The 13,624-nt window shown below is 42.2% G+C and overlaps 2 protein-coding genes across 3 annotated transcripts; both read left to right on the forward strand.

Annotated features, from left to right (window-relative positions):
- The first annotated feature begins 873 nt into the window (after positions 1 to 873).
- LOC124348886 (glycine--tRNA ligase-like) lies at positions 874 to 3,936 on the forward strand. The gene is made up of 9 exons (XM_046799261.1): positions 874 to 1,221; positions 1,323 to 1,669; positions 1,740 to 2,118; positions 2,182 to 2,349; positions 2,410 to 2,652; positions 2,716 to 3,165; positions 3,252 to 3,345; positions 3,414 to 3,601; positions 3,675 to 3,936. The coding sequence occupies exons 1-9, from the start codon at positions 949 to 951 to the stop codon at positions 3,780 to 3,782; spliced, it is 2,250 nt and encodes a 749-aa protein (XP_046655217.1). The 5' UTR covers positions 874 to 948; the 3' UTR covers positions 3,783 to 3,936.
- Positions 3,807 to 13,237, forward strand: LOC124348857 (unconventional myosin-Id-like). Of its 2 annotated transcripts, XM_046799200.1 has the most exons (18): positions 3,807 to 3,912; positions 4,003 to 4,208; positions 7,462 to 7,568; positions 7,643 to 7,838; positions 8,838 to 9,057; positions 9,238 to 9,453; positions 9,540 to 9,743; positions 9,824 to 10,025; positions 10,090 to 10,369; positions 10,457 to 10,607; positions 10,850 to 11,008; positions 11,080 to 11,165; positions 11,226 to 11,388; positions 11,452 to 11,618; positions 11,697 to 11,862; positions 11,931 to 12,206; positions 12,273 to 12,427; positions 12,505 to 13,237. In XM_046799200.1, exons 4-18 carry the CDS (start codon positions 7,705 to 7,707, stop codon positions 12,710 to 12,712), a joined length of 2,787 nt encoding a protein of 928 aa, XP_046655156.1. In that variant the 5' UTR covers positions 3,807 to 3,912; positions 4,003 to 4,208; positions 7,462 to 7,568; positions 7,643 to 7,704; the 3' UTR covers positions 12,713 to 13,237. The 2 variants fall into 2 exon arrangements, with proteins under 2 accessions (XP_046655156.1, XP_046655155.1); XM_046799199.1 differs by lacking the exons at positions 3,807 to 3,912; positions 4,003 to 4,208 and adding an exon at positions 5,473 to 6,392.
- Positions 13,238 to 13,624: the final 387 nt, after the last annotated feature.

Genomic DNA, 13,624 nt, shown 5'->3' on the forward strand with positions numbered 1-13,624 from the left:
TGTGTCGCTTCTTATATGCGCGCTTATATGCAAACTTATGTCCAAATATATTCCGAATATTGAAAGATAAATTCTTATCAAAACCATTTTATGTTGTCCAACAAACACAAGGTGTTTCTGAGACCAACAAACCGACGCTGAACTTTTTCCCTATAAACAAAAAAGATATTCTGTTCACAAGAAATTGGGAGTTCCGTTGAAAAGGTGATTAGTGTTGTATTAGAAAAGGGGTTCGAGGCGCCAATTGGCCCGATGGGAATTTTGAGCGAGCGATTTCGTCCTTGAGCGGCCTATTCCTATCAAAGCTTTTTCATCCTTCTTTCTACATTTAACTTTGTTGATTTTTTGGGCTGTTGTTTTTCATCTTTCGATGCGATCGGATGCAATCACGCTTAAACGCAACGTGATTTTAATGGTTTAACAAAATCGAAGGATCTTAGAGTAGACACTGGGGAGCCTACTAAACCGAAGGTTGAACCGCGAGTTATTATTACTAGGACTACATATGATTTGCGTTCGTCTCTAGGAGACAATTCACGTTATCGTATTATTTTGGTGTAGTCGGCAGTGAAAAGTGGTCCAGTGCGCAGTCAGTAAAGTAAAAGCGTGTACCCAGGTTGGATATCACTCTAAAATACCGTCCCTTTTGTTATTTTCCAAAATAAGAAGCCACGATTTTTTAAATTTTTTACCCCAATTACATTTAAGTTTGTTATACGATGTTGCGTCCACCGCCATCATCTCTACAACGTCATATCAATTTGCACATAATAAAAAAGGAGGACCTTGAGGACCTTGAATTCCGTTTTCATTTTCGTAATTTTAAAATTAACCGCTGGGAGCGCTTCATCTCATAGGAGACATTTGATTAATCGTGCAACATTGGCAGACGAAAATAACGGGCTGGTTCTTGGCCGGTCTGCCACGTTCCGTACCTCAAAATTGCTGATGAAATTTCCTTTTGTTGTTAAGACTGTAGCCTCCCTAGTCTTTAGTAGAAAGTTCCTTGGCACTCAATCTTGCACGACCAAGATTAAACCTTTCCTTTTTTCGAGAAAGCTTCACGTTCTTTCTTCTTTGAGATCTCAAAAACAGGCACCCGCTTGGGGTTCGAAAAGGCATAAGGATAAGCAGAAATTAAAGATTCAGTTTATTAACATAATGGCTGATCCTAAGATTGAAGAAGTTTTGGCACCTTTCCGTGCTTCTGTCAAAGAGCAGGTATTTGGTTTGTATGATGATGATTATTGTTCGTTATAGTACTACCTGCTAGTGACAAGTCAACTTGAATAAAATGTGACCTGATTGTTTCCTCTATTTAGGGAGATATTGTTCGTCAACTTAAAGAATCAGGTGCTCCTGAGCTTGATTTGAAGAAAGCTGTTGCCGAACTGAAGGCTCGGAAAAAGATTCTCGAAGATAAGGAGTTGGAGTTGGCTCCTGTGGAGGCTTCTTTTGACCGAGCTAAAATGGAAGACTTGCTAAAGAGAAGATTCTTCTTTGACCAGTCCTTTGCCATCTATGGAGGTATCACTGGCCAATTTGATTTTGGTCCAATGGGCTGTGCCATGAAAGCCAATATGCTCAGTACCTGGAGGAATTTTTTCATCTTGGAGGAACAAATGTTGGAAGTTGATTGTTCAATCCTTACTCCTGAACCTGTGTTAAAGTGAGTAACCGGTTTTTTATGGCGCAAAATCTCTTTTGTTACAAACTCAATTTTTCATGTCTGATCTCAGGGCTTCTGGCCATGTTGATCGTTTTGCTGATTTAATGGTAAAGGATGAGAAAAATGGTGAATGTTTCCGCCTGGACCATTTGATCAAAGCCCATCTAGAAAAGGTCAAATCTGATAAGAAAACAACTTCTGAAGTCAAATTGGAATGTGAAGACATTGTCATTAAGCTCGATGGAATGAACAAGGAAGAAATGCGTGTCATTCTCCGAAAATTTGAGATGAAAGCACCCTTAACCAACAACGAACTTAGCGATCCTATGGAATTCAACTTGATGTTCAGTACTTACATTGGCCCCACTGGCCTAGTTAAAGGCTTCTTGCGACCTGAAACAGCACAAGGAATCTTTGTTAACTTTAAGCGATTGTTGGAATTCAATCAAGTAATAATTTATTTTGATACTTTTAGCCCATTGTTCTGTTAACAATCGAACAAATTTCTTAAGGAAAAACTGCCCTTCGCAGCAGCTCAAATTGGCAATAGCTTCCGCAATGAAATTTCTCCTCGCTCGGGGTTGATCCGCGTTCGTGAGTTTACGATGGCAGAAATTGAACATTTCTGCGATCCAACGGACAAGTCTCATCCTAAATTTAGTGAAGTTCGAGATGTTCAAGTAAGTTACCGAATTGATTACAATTTCTAGCTTGTGAAATAATCCAACTTTATTGCACAGGTACTCTTGTATTCCGCCTGCAACCAAATGGATGGCAAAGCAGCTGAAATTGTCACTATCGGCAAGGCAGTGGATGACAAAATCATTGCTAATGAAACTTTGGCATATTTCATGGCTCGGATCCAACAATACATGGTCAAAGTCGGAGTGGATCCCCGGAAACTTCGATTCCGTCAGCATATGAACAACGAAATGGCTCACTACGCCTGCGATTGTTGGGATGCTGAATGTCTCACTTCCTATGTAAGCTCTTTGTCTATGATTTAACTTGAACAATATCGACTTTATATTTTTAATTATATCAAGGGGTGGGTTGAATGTGTCGGCTGTGCCGATCGATCTGCCTACGACTTGTCCCAGCACACCAAATCCACCGGGGTCCGCCTGGTTGCTGAAAGGAAGTTGCGCGAGCCCAAGACTATCGACGTCGTTGAGGCTGTAGCCAACAAAGGCATTGTTGGCAAATCGTTCAAGAAGGAAGCCAAAGAAATTATGGAAGCGCTCTCGAAGCTGGAACCTTCAACTGTCGCTGAAGTGGAAGAATCTTTGAAAAACAACGGAAAATATGTTCTTGAGATCGGTGCCAATTCCTACGTCCTGACACCCGACATGTTGGAAGTCAAGCGTTACCAAAAAACCATTTACGTAGAAGAATATGTGCCGAATGTCATTGAACCATCGTTCGGTATCGGTCGGATTATGTACTCGATCTTTGAGCATAACTTCAAAGTTAGAAGTGACGGTGGCCAACGCACGGTTAGTACAAAACCACCGGATGGATGTCGTCATTTCAGAATATTTCTAATATTTATTCTTTTTTTTTGCGTGGGTGATTTCCTTAGTATTTCTCTCTACCTCCGGTTATCGCTCCATTGAAGTGCTCGGTGCTTCCGTTAAGTAACAATGCGGATTTTGTTCCATACATCCGCCAACTGTGTAAGTTCTTTTCTTGGCAACTGGGAACTATAGTGTTTCATATGCTTTCTCTTTTTCTTTCCTTTTAGCGCGTGATCTCACTGCCCTTGACGTGTCGAACCGCGTTGACGATTCAAGCGGATCTATCGGTCGCCGATACGCTCGAACTGATGAAATCGCCATCCCATTTGGAATTACCATCGATTTCGATTCTCTGAAAGAGCCCCACACTGCCACTCTGCGTGAACGTGACTCGATGGGTCAAGTTCGTATTCCGGTAAGCTCTGACGTCATTCCAGACGAAAGAAAGTCTCTTGTTTAACTCAAAAAAATTACCATTTCGTCTACAGTTGAAAGAGATTGCTGGCGTTGTAAGGGATCTTTCCTACGACAAGATGACATGGACGGACGTTGAAGCCAAGTACCCGAAATTCGAACAACAAGAAACCAAGACATAAATAGGCCCAGAACTGTGAATTCTTCTGCAATTGGGTGAGGCGAACGCCTCGAGCAAAACACCTTTTTTGCGCATGACGTATAATAGCATTGGTGTCGGGTACTACTACACACCCCAGTGGCTTTCTGAAAGTAAATCTTGTCTGGTTACTCCAATGTCAAATTTTTCGTTTTTCTTATTTTTACTTTTTTTTTATATTTCTCACACCGGTTACGAAACAGAACTCGCTGCTCTTTTATTTCACGCAACATCTTCCCTATTTTCTGTTGTATCGCCCACGGCCGGATGCGGCCCCTGTAGAATTCTCTCCATATAGTCTATTCAGATGCAAATATCCGTGTCGGATATTTAACCAGAAAAGGGGGAGAATCGCCAGGTTTCCCTGCAAGGAAGTGCCGAACGCTGCTGCCACCTAGAGTGTTATAAAGTGAGTATCGATATTTTAGAAAGTCTCTCTCCCGCTGACACATCGTTCGTTACGATCTACTGCCGATTATATGAAGACTTAGTAAGCGGACGGAAACCTGCGGCCGGAATGCAGTGAGGGAGGGGTTCTTCGAACGGGGAGAGATTGCTTGTTTTTATAACTGAAAAAAGCCATGCTTTAAAAAATGTCGAGTTTGCATCATTTTGGGCTAGCGGTAATACTTCCGGCTCGTTAATTTTTTTACGTCATGACATGACTTTTGATGGCTTGCCATCAGCTAACCGTTTTTCACTTGGCCTCTAGTTTAATCCAATCCTTTTAAATTGTCGTGCTGCGTCATCGATCGTTTTGGTTGAAAAATTTTGTTTGTTTTTTTATGAACTGACTAGAGAAATAAGGGAATCCGACTTCCGAAATGGAAGGGTCTATTGTCGGGGCAAAGAGCATGCGATGTGTCGTACGCCTCGTTTCGTGACATCAATTTAATCTGCTAGGACCTGTAATAAGATTAAAATCTTTTGAATTTTGTGTTATCCCCCGTGTGTGACGTCAGCCGTAGTAAATAACGGAAACAAAACAAACGAAACACAGACGCCCTAGCGGAGGAAGTAGAGTCGGCGAGAAAAGGTGTGGCCGCCGCCGCCGCTGCTGCCGCAAATGCGTGATAGGGGAGATAGAACCAAACACGGGCACGAAGATAAAAAGAGAAACACTTGAGTTGCCAAAATGCCTGTGTTTGTATATCTTAAGGCGAAAAACCGGAGAAAGAGAGAAAGAAAAAAAGGGATGAAACGTAAACTGTAAATCGAGTTGTCCATTTTCCACAGTCCGGAAGACATATGTAAATAGTTGAGGATTGCTGGTACATATAGTCTTAGGAATTATGAAAAAGACGATGACAAGTATGGTGACGACATTTATAAAATAAAAAGGCGAGACCATGAGCATATTAGCCAGCCAGCGCTAGACGACTGTGGGGTGCTTCCCGGTTTCTATTCGGTTGAAGTGCAAGTGGAATTTAAGGTTTTCATCCGCCTAGAGCTATATGAGCCTCGACACACACACACAGACACACTCGTTTTTGGGTTTAAGCCATCACCTTCGCACGAGACGAAAGTGTTTCGGCAACTGGAACTCGTTTACCTTTTTACAGCGACAATTTTCAATTTGGTTGCCTAAACCTGTTTCCTTCCAGGTTCTCCCTTTCAGCCTCACCTGAAATCATCCTGTTCGGCAACATCGCCGCTCACCAAAATTCCCACACGTATAGATAGTATACTACACAGAACACGACAGGTATATACAACAACAAAAAAATGAAAAAAGTTGTTTTTGGGGGTAGGGCCCATTGAATATTTAATTTCGTAAAAAGCTCTGCCATTTTGGTTCACTTTCATACAGTATCTTAGTAGGACAACAAACCAAGTGGGAGTATGGTGACTAATGCAACCGGAATTGTGTGTGTGTGTGTGTATGTTTGTGTGTGTGTGTGTGACAGCTTTCGTTGGGTCCCGAGTTTTTGAATAACCGACCGAAATATATTCAAGTTTGACGTTTCTTGCCCCGCAGTGGGAACGAACAAAAAATACTCCTCCCGGACCCCGGGTTTGGTTCAGCGTGTCGTGTGCCACAGCCACAGTCAGTCGGCTGCTGGCTTCTGCACGAACTGGTCGTGTTGTTGTTCGTGGCTGTTTCCCACCACCACCACCACAACACACAAACATATTTTCCACTAGTGTTTCTTATCTTCTCATTTCCTTTTGGAAGAAAGAAACAACAACACCTGATACACATACCTGTGTGGACAAGCGAAAGCTCTTTTCGTGCACACACGTACATTCATCATTGTGAACGACGACGTGAAAGTCTCTTAGTTATTGTTCTCTCCCTTCATTCTCGTGGCCGGTGTTTGGCGAACCGCGATATACTACATGACTGAGTGAAGATACACACACACAGCATAGAGACTCGACGAAGAAAAAGAAAGGGACGAGAGAAAGCCGCCTGTTAAAGGTTGTGTGTTGTGTTTTTTTTTTTTTTTTTTTTTTATTGTGTGCGTGAGTCTGCGTGGGGGGAGGCTGTTTGTGCTCACACCATGATGAATCACGAAGAGATCGGTCGAGGAGACTTTGTTCTGCTCGACGAAATTTCTCCCGACAGTTTCATCCACAATCTGCGAATCAGGTGATATTTTCAAACTTTATTTTTACAATGGCAGATGCTCACACACAAATAGCTTAGTGATTCTTTTGACGTGAGAGAGTCTCTCGCTGGAGGAGTCTCTCAGCGGGGGCGAACGACAATTGCTAGCCGGGAGGGCAGCAATTGTTTTGATGTCGTAAATTAGTCGCGGGTTGTTTTGGGGTAAAAGTCATAAGGGAAAAGTAAATTTTAGTACTATCTTTTTATTATTATTATTTTTCGGCAGACATCAGCAGATAGTGTTAAAAAAAAAATGACAAATCCTGGGATTTTCGGAACCTTAGAAAAGAAAGCGAAAATCCTTACCCAGAAAAACCAGACGTGACCCCTCGGTAAAGATTATAAACGATCGCCAGTCCTGGAATTTTAAAATAAGTTGTCTTTTTCTGCGAAATTTTTGACTTGTTAAAATGTTGACGTGTCTTTCCACAACATTTAGAATACGTACAAAAGATCTCGGCGCGTGTTTTAATTCTTATCTTTCTATTTCGTCGTGCGTTAGTTAGGTGCAAATTTGTTCTTTTTGATTATTTGGAGAGGAAAAAGATTGCTGGACAGACTGGTTTTTCCCCTCTTATCAGATAAATTATAAGTTGTTTTAGTTCATGTTTTGATGTTTCGTTTCACCCCCCTCTCGTTTGCGTGATTGCCTATTTCCAGCTCCGATGTGGTAATTATAGCGTGAGCAGATGGCGTCGTGGTCATTTGCATGGGATATTCGAACGAAAAATAAACCGGGAGGGAATCAGTTAGACAAATAACAACGAAAGGAATGATCGGTTATATATCAAACGTTGTCTACTCAATAGTCTGTCTTTCTTCCTTTCGAAATGTTTGCCTTTGCTTTTGCAATGAAAAACGACCACTTGAAACAGCCATCTGTCACGCCGTTCTGGGCCGTGAATCAAGACCGTTATATCTAATCTCGTTCTACCTAGCTGCCATAGTTTATGCCTCTCGTTTTTATTTCAATCTTTACAAAGTTGCCCAATCTTCCAAAGTCCATTAAACACACAAGTGCCCTAATCATGTGTTAAAATAATGATTTCAGATTCAATGGAGGGAAATTTTACACTTACATTGGCGAAGTGTGTGTTTCAGTCAACCCGTATAGAACGCTGAATATTTACGGACCGGATTATGTCAGCCAATACAAAGGTTAGATTCCGACCCAGAAACAATCTTGCACAAGAAATGTTTGCCAATTCACGTTCTGTGTTTCTATTAAACAGGAAGAGAAATTTTCGAGCGGCCGCCGCACATATTCGCCATCGGTGATGCAGCCTACAAGACGATGAAGAGAAATGGCAAAGATACGTGCATCGTCATCAGCGGCGAATCGGGCAGCGGGAAAACCGAGGCTTCTAAAATCATCATGCGTTACCTGGCAGCCGTGACAAACCTTAGCGGCCAGCAAGAAATCGAACGGTACGAACCTTTGACGTTATTATGTACATTCGGGCTGTCTGAATGCATACCATACAAAAGTCGACAGTGCTCACTGCACAGTCCCAATCGATCCACTATATAGGAAAAAGGCGGTGCTCTATATAGTCCACACCGTGTTCACGCCCTGTAAAAATCTCCGTGATTATTAAGCTACTAATCCAATGAAGTCCTTCAATGTCCCTGGACTGCGGCTCTAATCTTCTAGCTGAGCTCGGGATTCGGGTTACTGTAGCTCTATAGCTCGGGCGTATTGTATTTTTATTTAAAAAACCTTTTCAAGTGAACTTATGCACATAAATTTGTCAGAGTCTTTTATATAGTTGCATTTTTTTTCATAAACAAGCGCGCAGCTGTTGCCAGCGCGAACGCAGGCACGTGTGACGTCAGTAGTTGGGGTGCTAACTCACATCCCCCCTCGTCTCTCAAACACAAATTTCCCTCTCAAAATAGACGCCGAACTGACGGATTATTTAGCTTTTTCCCAGGTTAGCCTTGCAGCAGTACAGTAATATGTCTTAGGGGGGTTTAAAGTAGCTACTATTTCTTAACGGTATATATGAGTGCTCATGGGGGTTGTAGGTATGCGGGAGCCCAGATCTATTTACGAGCGATTTAGTAATCGATTTTTTATGTTTTTGGGCTACCACATAAAACGTTTGGCGAAAATTCAACAGAGCTCGTGGATACCTGAGACTAGAATTTTTCACTAGCCAGTGGTTGTGAGAACATGAACGTGACAGTGGTTACATTATTGGCTTCGTTGGTTACCCTCCCCCGAAACAACTGGAGACCCCCCACCCGTTGTTCTTTGAACCTTTAGGTGTTTGAAAAAGGCCGATGACTTTGAGCGGAATTGAAAACGAGCTCTCCAACTTTTTTCCCGTCTGGCGTCTATTCACGCCGAGATTTTCTCGTCGAGTCATTACCTATGATGATGATGATGATGATGATGACAAACATTTTCTGATTCGTTTGCAGAGTGAAAAACATTCTTCTTCAGTCGAACGCAATTCTGGAAACGTTTGGCAATGCCAAAACGAATCGCAACGACAATTCTTCCAGGTTCGGCAAGTACATGGACATTCACTTTGATTTCAAAGGCGATCCCATTGGCGGACACATCAACAACTATCTGCTGGAGAAATCGCGTGTCATTGTCCAACAAGCGGGCGAGCGCAACTTCCATTCATTCTATCAGGTATCATCATTATCATTTGTTTTGCATAATCATTGCCTCGGTTATGGGGTGCCATTAGCGTGTGGTAGTCCTTCATTAGTCGAATTCCTTTTCCTCCTCCCTTTTCTTGTCTTCCGGTCGCTTTCTTTCAATGGTCTCACGTCATGTTTCTCTCTGCTTCCGATTTCCGTGTGCCAACAGTTGTTGTTTGGAGCTCCGGATGGTGAGGCGGCCAAGTTGCAGCTGAAACGTGACCCGACATTTTACCACTTTTTGCGCCAAGGAGGCGTGGCCAAAGTGGATTCCATCAGCGACCGGACTGATTACAAAAACGTTTCGTCCGCTTTCCGCGCCTTGAATTTCGACGGCCCATCAGTGGATACCATCTGGAAAATTGTGGCGGCCGTTCTGCATCTGGTACTACAATACAAATTCAATCTTATTTGGATTTTTTTTCCAATGGCTTTTTAACGACGATTGTGGATTGTTTTCTTGTTCTACAGGGAAATGCGGAATTCAAATCGGAGGGCGACAAGACCCGCCTGGCCAATTCTGCGACGCTGTCGACCGTGGCATCTTTGCTCTGCGTCGACCCCAATGAGTTGAACCGAGCCTTGTGCCATCGTGTGATTGCCGCCAACGGCGAATTGATGGAGAAAGGTCACACGACATCCGAGGCTATCTACGGCAGAGACGCCTTCGCCAAGGTATTAGCCCTTCATTTGATTTGCCGCAAGGTAATCACGAAGTGAACTCCTTTTTATTTCTTGTGACTGAACTTTCCCAGGCCCTCTACGATCGTCTGTTCTCGTGGATTGTGGAGCGAGTTAACAGCGCCATTGAAGTACAAAGGGCGGATAGAAGCTATAACGTACCAGGTACGGTTATTGGTGTGCTCGATATTTACGGTTTCGAGATCTTCGACATCAACAGTTTCGAGCAATTTTGCATCAACTACTGCAACGAGAAACTGCAGCAGCTTTTCATCGGTAACCCCCAAATGAAAAAAGTGGAAAAGTAACAGTTTTTTAATCGCCTTTTGTTGCTCATTAGAATTGGTGCTGAAACAAGAGCAAGAAGAATACCGGCGGGAGGGCATCGCCTGGCAAAACATCGACTATTTCAACAATCAGATCATCTGCGATCTGGTTGAGCAGCAGCACAAAGGAATTCTCGCCATTATGGACGAGGCTTGCTTGAATGTCGGACGCGTTACCGATCAAATGTTATTGGAAGCGCTGGATCAGAAACTTTCACAGCACAAGCATTACACTAGTCGCAAGCTAAGCCCGCTGGATAAAGAATTGCGACACGGCTCCGATTTTCGCATTCGGTACTACTACTCGTCGACTTTTTATTGGCAACATATAAGCCAATTTGTTGTAGTTTTATTGAATCAATATCGATTCCGCATTTCTAGGCATTACGCAGGCGATGTAGTCTACGACGTTGGCGGATTCCTGGATAAAAACAAGGATACATTGTTTCAAGATTTCAAGCGTTTGCTCTACAGTTCCAAGGACCCTAACATTCGTCATATGTGGCCTGAAGGAGCCCAAGACATCCACAAGGTGAATTAAAGTTTTGGTGTTTTTTTTTTCCAGGAAAGAGAACAAATGGAATCGCTCCGCTTGGTTGAAGCGACAAACGATTCTCCTCGCTGTTGTTAAATGACTGTTTTTTATTTTTCTCAAAAGAAAAGAAAAGGCAATGTTGACAGGACATCTGTTGTTTCCTCCTGGGTTTTCTGCTCTGGAGCGGAAAATCTCACAATGTTGTAGTCTCAAAAAGAAATTTATTTTTTGTTTCCTAGACAACCAAAAGGCCACTGACAGCTGGAACGCTGTTCAAAAACTCGATGATTGCATTGGTTAAGAACCTGACATCTAAAGAACCTTTTTATGTCCGATGCATTAAACCCAACGACCAAAAATCCCCTGTGCTCTTTGATGAAGAACGTGTGCGACACCAAGTAATATCAACAGTCAACTCGGAAAAATGATTTAACATTTTAATTTATTCGGTCGTTTTGTGTTTTTACAGGTCAGTTATTTGGGGTTGATTGAAAATGTACGTGTTCGCCGAGCTGGTTTTGCTTACAGGCAGAGTTACGATCGTTTCTTGAGGAGGTGAACGACCTTTTAATCTCTGATTGAGTAGAAATTGTAACTATTTTTTGAATTATTTAGATACAAAATGGTTTCCCAATATACTTGGCCAAATTTCCGTGGCGGAGCCGATCGTGATGGAGTCCGCATTTTAATCCAACAGCAAAATTTCGACGAGGACGTTGTCTATGGCAAAACGAAAATCTTTGTTCGATCACCGCAGACCCTCTTCATGCTTGAACAAGTTAGTTTTTGAGTTGAAATTGATGTATTTGGACGTTACTAAACTTTTGATTCCCATTCACAGGCTCGCGCTCGACTCATTCCGGGAATAGTCATTTTTCTTCAAAAATTATGGAGAGGATCCGTTTGTCGTCGTCGCTATAAGAAAATCTTGGCTGCCAAAAAGATTGTCGGCGCTTATCGTCGGTACAAAATGCGCGCATACATCAAACTCCTCATCAGTCCGCTCCGGTAGGATTCTGGCGTGATTCGCATAATTGGATTTTCGCTTAATTAATTATATATACCTTCTTTTTTATGGTACAACAGCAATGCGAAGCAGTTGCGGGACTACGGTTTATCAGTGCAGTGGCCGTCGTCGCCGCTAATTATCGCCAAATTGGTTAACAAGTTTCACGCTGCTTTTCATCGCTGGCGAGCTTGGATGGTTATCCGAGCTATCCCTAATCAGGATTGGCCACAACTCCGTCTTAAAGTATACAGTCTGCAAATGGCTCTGTAATTAAAAAAGAAAACGTTTAATAACCCCGTATCACTTGATAGATTGCCGCCGCTGACGCATTGCAAGGGCAACGTTCCGGCTACGGGCTGAATCGCCGGTGGGAGGGAAATTACGTAAGGGATGAGCTGAACGCCCCTACGGCTCTGGTCACGTTGAAAACTAAAGACAGGATCCAACAAATCTTGTTTGCTTCTCGGATACGCAAGTACAATAAGCGCTTCAAGTCGAGTGAACGAGCTATACTCATCACAGAAGCTTCTGTCTACAAACTGGACGGGAAGACTTTCAAACCCAAGAATAAAACCCCCTTGGTTGAGGTAAACATGGCAGAGTGCTGTAATTGAATTTGCTACTTTCAATCTAAAGCATGTCTCGCAATTTAGATCACGGCGCTGAGCGTCAGTTCCGAGGATGACCACCTTCTCGTCATTCACTTGCGGAGTAACAATGACCTGGTCATTTCTCTGCAACCGGATGATCGAAATGGAGGTAGCAGAGTCGGTGAAGCTGTCGGAATTCTCCTGCAGCAATGCGAAAAGTAAAAAAATCCTTTAATGGGTTCATATTGTCGTGCCTGTGTGGATTAAACAGCTGTATGTATTCGTTCGTTTCCAGGTTGAACGGCAAACCTTTGTCGGTGAAAACTGGTACTCGATTCCAGTGCATGCTTGGTCGCAAGCCGCGTACTATCCATATTGATTCGAACAACGCTTCCATTAGTGCCATCAATTTTGTCAAGCAATCGAAAACAGATATTCTCTATCAATCGCCTACAAATTCTATCAAAGGTGTTGCGACCAATGGTCAAAACGGCTATCACTGAAACCGCCACTGAGAGCTTGGAAGTGTTAGTGGGACCATTGTGGGTGGTTAGCTGTATAATGTATGTTTTTTTTTTCTCTCTAAATGGACGATGATTCATCCAATCTTAATTAAAAGAGGTATACAGAGCCAATATTAACAGTTTCTTATGTGTATTCAAAGTTATTGGTGTTATCATAACGTGCCATTTTTTAAAAATTTGTGTACTTTACCTTTGTTTTCATCTGGCAATAGCCTAAATACTGGAAATCCGGGTTCGTAAAAATTTTGTCTGGATTTTTATGGCTTAGCAAAAATGTTAATGTGTTCATGTAAACATCACATTCGATTTTATATTTTAAGTCGCCTTTAAAAAACTTATTGGAATTATATAGCTGTAATCAAGGGGCTTCGAATGGATGAGAGATTCTTAATTACGTTTGCCTTTCCACTTAACTAAAGAAGTCAGTTATAAACAAGGCAGTCAATTGGTTCGGTACAGTCTTTGAAGGAATTTTATTATTCAATACACCGCTTGTGAAATTTTGAGTATCTCTTAAAAATTCGGTCACGCCTGGTTTATTTGAAAAGAAATTGTTATTATGTTTAATTTTACGACGGCACCAGAGATAACGGGAGTTTTTCGTATCAAGGAAATAACGATGACGTGACGACGAGAGATTACGACGTCTTTCATTCCATATTTATGTTACCTTGCCCGCTTCCCCGTAATTTTTTAAAATTATTCAAAATTGTCGCCGCCTGGCTTGTTGATACGAATAGTGCACCGTTGCCTACTCTAATTAGACTATGAATTGCGGTGGTGTGATTGTGATGACAATTCTCATTCTCAGCGCTTTGGCTTTACTTTTAACATTATTTTATTTTACTTACGAGTAAGGGTGGGCTTAAAATAGTATGATAAGTAAATTTT

Source organism: Daphnia pulicaria, chromosome 7, assembly GCF_021234035.1.
Source record: "Daphnia pulicaria isolate SC F1-1A chromosome 7, SC_F0-13Bv2, whole genome shotgun sequence".
NCBI lineage: Eukaryota > Metazoa > Arthropoda > Branchiopoda > Diplostraca > Daphniidae > Daphnia > Daphnia pulicaria.

Coding starts and splice junctions, on each gene's coding strand:
- LOC124348886 (XM_046799261.1), top strand. CDS start 949: ATGAAATTTCCTTTTGTTGTTAAGACTGTAGCCTCCCTAGTCTTTAGT. Junction 1,670..1,739: donor ACTCCTGAACCTGTGTTAAA/GTGAGTAACCGG, acceptor GTCTGATCTCAG/GGCTTCTGGCCATGTTGATC. Junction 3,166..3,251: donor GTGACGGTGGCCAACGCACG/GTTAGTACAAAA, acceptor TGATTTCCTTAG/TATTTCTCTCTACCTCCGGT.
- LOC124348857 (XM_046799199.1), top strand. CDS start 6,304: ATGATGAATCACGAAGAGATCGGTCGAGGAGACTTTGTTCTGCTCGAC. Junction 6,393..7,461: donor ATCCACAATCTGCGAATCAG/GTGATATTTTCA, acceptor TAATGATTTCAG/ATTCAATGGAGGGAAATTTT. Junction 7,569..7,642: donor TTATGTCAGCCAATACAAAG/GTTAGATTCCGA, acceptor TCTATTAAACAG/GAAGAGAAATTTTCGAGCGG.